This window comes from Ruditapes philippinarum, unplaced genomic scaffold, assembly GCF_026571515.1.
Source record: "Ruditapes philippinarum isolate M1 unplaced genomic scaffold, ASM2657151v2 ctg17226_1_1_1_1, whole genome shotgun sequence".
In the NCBI taxonomy this organism is placed as follows: domain Eukaryota; kingdom Metazoa; phylum Mollusca; class Bivalvia; order Venerida; family Veneridae; genus Ruditapes; species Ruditapes philippinarum.
In genome coordinates, this window is record NW_026859930.1 from 224 (window position 1) to 6,502 (window position 6,279).

At 30.8% G+C, this 6,279-nt stretch overlaps 1 protein-coding gene across 1 annotated transcript; it reads right to left on the reverse strand.

Annotated features, from left to right (window-relative positions):
• Positions 1-672: 672 nt before the first annotated feature.
• On the reverse strand, positions 673-5,377 carry LOC132758302 (uncharacterized). Its single transcript, XM_060749875.1, has 6 exons — positions 5,107-5,377; positions 3,631-3,684; positions 3,194-3,265; positions 2,862-3,078; positions 1,755-1,855; positions 673-944 (listed from the first exon to the last, which is right to left on the reverse strand). Exons 1-6 carry the CDS (start codon positions 5,138-5,140, stop codon positions 754-756), a joined length of 669 nt encoding a protein of 222 aa, XP_060605858.1. The 5' UTR covers positions 5,141-5,377; the 3' UTR covers positions 673-753.
• Positions 5,378-6,279: the final 902 nt, after the last annotated feature.

The window sequence follows — 6,279 nt, forward strand, 5'->3', positions numbered from 1 at the left end:
CACTATAATAAAGAATTTACTTACTTACTTACTTACTTACAATAATACTGTAAGCTATAAGCTGGTATAGTATCTAACCGCAAAACTTCAAAATATGAATGTTTACAAACAAATATTAAACAATATAACCCGTAGTTCAGCACAAAGGGTCCACACATTGAATAACATCAATGTCTATTCCATTACCGATACAATTATAAAAGAAACACACAAGAGAAAAATTACAGATATAAAAAAAACCCAGATACCGGATACAAAGTCCGGATACGTTATGGGACATATATTTCAGATCAGTATTTTAATAAAAAATGAAAATTTCACACAATTTATACATCAAATAAATGGATTTAATATATATATATATATATATATATATATATATATATATATATATATATATATATATATATATATATATATATATATATATATATATATATATATATATATATATATATATATGTGTGTGTGTGTGTGTGTGTGCGTGTGTGTGTGTGTGTGTGTGTGTGTATATCAGCTGCAATTCCTTTAAAAGTTTCCTTCAAAGTACTACTATCCAAATGCTTGCACACAAATTAGGATTCGAAAAAAACGCAGTAACCACGCTCATGAAGAGATAAAGACAAATCTTTAAGTAGTCAAGACTTTTCTATGTCGTCTTCTTCTTTATTAAAGTAAAAATCCTTTATGTAATTTTTTGACTGATTCAGAAGGATTGAACGCGAAAGAAATGCTCGTTTCCGAGTTGTGTATTCAAGCATGTTGAGGGGCCGCATCACTGTACGGTGGTGGCGGACAACTTGGACTGGTTGTTGACTTGGGCGTATAAGGTGGGACACCAACTTCCGGTTGCATGCTGTAGTTGATAGGTCCCTGGTCATACCCGTACTGTTCCCTGGTTTGTACAGGCACAGTTACAATAACGCCAGTATTAACACCTGCAGCTGCAAAAACATAAAATTAGAGTGTTACTTAAAGAAGTACACATATCAACAGACCAAACTTGATAACTCTCCGAATCTATCTCCTGCATTTTAGATATTACGTACATCAATAGATGTACAAAGTCAATCATTGTTGTAATATTTTGGTGATAGTATAATGCTAGTAGGTAAAAAATATTTTTTTCATTGACTTCTCATTAAAAATGCGTATTTTCATTTTCCATATTTTCACTGTACAAATTTAATTTTCACTGCAGTGAAACATATTTTTCCGTATTTTCACTGGTGTCTTGATGAATTACTTTCTTCTTAGTTCAGTCAATACACTAAATTAAAGTAGAGGTCTAAAGAATTTAAGGTCAAAAATGAGAAAAAGGTATATAATAAACAGACAATTCATGTTTTTTCTGTAAACACAGGATTTAATTTCATCTTGTGATATGAAAATTATCATATTTCACTTGAGGCTACGCCACTCCTGAAATATTCTGTTCCATACCACTTTATGAAAATAAGTTCTGTATTTATTGAAAAAAAAAAAACACTTGAATATCCTCTATTTATAACACGCCTTTTAACACACATGTGTCGCGTTTAATGCGATAAAAGGAAAGTTAATTAATGGTACTTGCTCTCTATATTAGCTTCAAACAATAAATGAATAGGGTATCTTCCATAACTTCTAAATTGTCATTAAGTATGTTTTAACATAATAGTATTTCATCAATTTTATTTACAAAATATTAATTGAACTAGACAAAATGTTGGTAATTGTGATAATGTTTGCTAAGAAATCAAACAGAGCCATACCTCTAAGCATTGCAGCCCTACGTCTCCTTCTAATGATGACCCCTATTATGGCAAACGTAGGTGCCAGAAAGAAAAATATGTACCACCATCTGAACGGGCCACTGTAATTTATAAATATCAAACAAACATAATTCATACTCTATTCAATGATATTGCACCGAGAATATTGCTTATTAAACCTAATGATACTGCACGTTTGTAACGACGCTTTTAATTGGCTGATAGTGAAGTTTTTATTGTTGTTATTTTATGAAGAAATCTTACTGTTGCTCTTAAAAGGAAGTTTGCAGGATCATAAATTCCTGAAAGGTTATATGGCCGTATATAATCAGTTTCTTGCAACATATCTTCATAAAAATACAGCAGCCGTGTATATAATACTATATAAACTTCAATATTAGCAAACAAAAATATTTCTGTTAGGTTATATGGCCGTATATAAACGGTTGTTTGCAATATAACCCTCGTGGTTCGGGTTATATTTCTAATCAACCGTTTATATAGGGCCATATAACCTGCCAAAAATCTTTATAAATAATATTATACAAGGCATGAGGAGATTAATGAAACACAACTATATAAGATAAAGTTACATAATATCTCTTCATTAAACAATAATTCACGCAAGCAACATTCGCTATGTAAGGCAATCTGCTTTCAATTACACACTACAAATCACACTTCTGTTTAAGTTGTAGAACGCTTGTTTTTGTTACAGAGACCAGCAAAATACCTATTACTTGAATACAGAGCCTTACTTTTATAAATATGAAATTTTATACATTTTCTGAAAAACCTTCATGACATGAATATAAATAAATTATTACCATTATTATAAATACATTATTAAATAAAAGATAACAACATATCAACCGCCAAGCGGGAGCCACGCTCGGCTTTTTCTTATTTCTAAAGTGAAACAAATCCAACTGAGGAAGAATATTATAGTAAAGATTACCCCTACAAAACATTTTTTTTGTAAGAGATAAAATTTAAATTTCTTATTTGACATTGAAACGGTCGACATGACAGTAGCAATACCATGATTTTTTCTTTAGAAAAATCCGAGCTAAAATAAAGTTTTGAATGTACAATAACATTTACTACCTTTTGGATTTACACACTCCGCCTTCGCAGACTGAGCCGCTTGCGCAACACGTTTCGAATCCACAACACGTGGTGCCATGTTCACAGCAGTAATTTGGACTACAGCACACGGAATTCTTCGGGCAACAAGTGTTAAACCCACAGCATTCTGAATTCGCCGGGCAACACGTGCTTACCCCACAACATTGTCGTGGTTTGTAGCAGTAAGAGATGCCATCTAAAAAAAAATTATAAAATGAAAATGCAGTATCACATCTAAGGGAGACAATCGATACAAAATTCTGCATGAGCATGTGACGGGTATATTACTTCAAAGTAAGTGAGGAACTTACCGCTACAATCCTCTCTCGCACTTCTATTATAGCACGTTCCGCCGTCTACATCTGACTCACACACCTGTCCGGCTGTAAAATATAAAGTCAATAATATTTAACCATGTAGCATCATAAGTTCACTATAAACTAAAACCATTCATATTTATAAATCTCTAAACAAACTTATTTTCTAACATTATCTTTCAACTGATATGCACACAATCTTTAAATAAGCATCCTTTTTAGACATTATAGCAGTACCTGATATCCAGATATGGTCAATTTAAAGGTTGTGTTCAGGTGTGACGAATTTTAAATAGTTTCGCTTAATAAAGCCGGGGAAAAACAATAGGAAGATACAAACGATGAAGATGACACTGACATTCATGTACGTAAATTAATTAAACGTAATTAACAAAAACATTTTTTTTTTTGTTCAACATCAGCATACACACCTTTACAATTTCTGAGTCCGCAAACGTCTCCATTTACAACATTGCCCACCAAACCTAATGAAAATGCAAGCAGCAAATATGAAAAATAAAAAAATTACTAGGACAGAACAACAAACGGATCAGCACTTTATTACGTAGTAGTATAATATAAACTTGTCACCTAGTTGGCTTAAAGTCAATTCCCATATCCTGACTGGGGGTTGTTTTTTAATATTTAATTTGTTATTTTTGTCACTGTTTTTGATATAATTCTTAAAAAAATAGTATATTGGCAAAATCTTTACATTTTGTATATCGCTTAAGTTTTGCACAAGCTATAAAAGTGCATGTCATAATTACGATAGATTACGTAGGTTACTTAGAGTGACATTATGCTCATATTTCATAGTAAAGTTGAGCCGAACTGACTATATATTTCAAAAGATTGACTGTTAAAATGGTGTTTGACCAACAGTTGATATTAGAAAACGTTCAGGATAAAATTATTAATCTGCCTAAAATATAAAAAGACTGCCCTACTCTTTTTTTATAAAGTGACGTTATAGGTAAATTCTTATAGATATTAACAGAAATTTTATTTTGATCTGTGCATCATTTATTGTTTATGGGGATTAAATTATTAAATCAAAAGGAATTCTGGCAAAATTAAAACTTATTTTGATATTTACCTGTTTACTTACTAAATACTCATGGATGGGTATAATGTCACTTAAAATATTTGTCACGTGACTCTGTTACATGTATCTATCACAGCCATACAATGTATTTCATATACTGTATTATGTAATGGTAGCCTTAATTAATTAAATCATTAATTTATTTATTTATTTTTGAATTTAAGGGTAGTTTAACATTGAGAAATATATGCCTGTCCCTTTTCATTTTTATGAAGTTCTGTTAGTTTTAAATCACGCAAATACCGTCTCGGTCCGACAATCACTATATTGAAAGGTCCGCTGTATCTCCTTCCCTATAATTCAATCTACATGATCTAGCGGAGAGTGAATGACAACAAAATAATGTATGTCAACAACATAAAAGTATAGTTACACACTATTAATCATCTTCAACTATTTGAAGAAAAATTATTGTGTCAGAGAGATAAAGATTATAATAGATATGACAGAACGACATACCAAGTGTTTTTTTTATTAGATCTTGTGACCTTATTTGTCGCATTTAGAATAAAATATAAACTTTGCGTAATATTAATAATATATACATGCTCAGATTGTACACAGTACTTGTTCTGATTAATCAACTCGGTGTTCAATAATTATCCATTAATGATTTTCACGAATTTAATTTGTAAATGCTTACCAATGAACGCTAACTTAACACACCCCACCAAGTTATATATTGTTAAGACTCACGGAAAATCAAAAGGTTAATTAATAACAATAATACTAATATATTATTGATTTGAACTTCTAGATTAACACAATGTAAACTATAATAAGACAATGATGTACTCACCGAAAATAAACCCGATAGTCAACAATGTAAACATCGTCTGTATGCCAATTTATCTGTTTATCTGTGTTGTTAAAAACCGTCGACCTCGTGACTGGTTATTTCACAACACTAATTTATAAAGTCCGTAATTAGCTCAAACAGATATTGCCGAGTACTAATCACGTGTTAACACAGTCTCAACTTAAATCTAGTAAGAGAAATAAAATAACATCAACAACAACACGAAATATGCAGCAAAATCCTGTATAGATCTGATCAATATTAACTCTCCGGTACGCTTTGTGTGTTCCCATTCAGAGTGTTATCGCCCTTGGCGGGTTTTAAAAAATGGCGGAATATTCAAACCTGTTTTTATCAAAGTGAGATATTTTAACGGTTTAAATGTTAAAACCTTCATCAATTATTGCTCGCATTTTCAGTAAATCGTTATCAGTAATAAAGTCAGTTCATCACTTAAATCTAAATGAACGTTTTTGATTTAAATTCAAGGAAAATTTTGCCGCTCATATAATTATATATGTAGCTAAAATTAAATCACTAAATTAGAATGAAAAGACTTCTCTACAAGTTAATGCTTCTTTCAACTTAAAAAACACATTGTGCCTATAACAGAAATACATTTTCCCATCTTGAGATATAGATTATGGTCTACGACGGTGTTACAAGTTGCTCATTACCTTGAGAAAGTACCGCTAAATGTGAAGCAAAATGTGCACAAAATACAAAATAATTATAACTATAACTGTACTAATTGCAATAAGGGACATATGTGAAAGATGGTTCAGTTATTTGGATACAATATAGGTGTATGGACACTACAAGAGGACATCACATGTAAAAAGCTTCTGAGAAATAAAAGTAGAAGCATTTTAGGGCATAATGAAAAGAATAAAATATTTAGTATAACATTAATGCAGTAACACAATATCTTTAAAATATAATCTTGTATTTTTCCATTCAAATTTCATTTTTTTCGCTTACAATCGTTTTTGTTTTTTTTTATTTATTTTTCAATGAAAAGTAATGTTTTACGCCGCATGTAGCTTTTAGTTCGCCGATACCTTACTGAATATAACTCCATATAAAGGGGATTTGAGTATTGGTAGCTCTATAATTAGAAGTTTCTTAAGTTACGATTTTTCATAATTTTAGGTGATTAACTATGGCATGGTA

Coding starts and splice junctions, on each gene's coding strand:
- LOC132758302 (XM_060749875.1), bottom strand. CDS start 5,140: ATGTTTACATTGTTGACTATCGGGTTTATTTTCG. Junction 3,685..5,106: donor GACTATCGGGTTTATTTTCG/GTGAGTACATCA, acceptor CATTTTCATTAG/GTTTGGTGGGCAATGTTGTA. Junction 1,856..2,861: donor GGAGTGTGTAAATCCAAAAG/GTAGTAAATGTT, acceptor TATAAATTACAG/TGGCCCGTTCAGATGGTGGT.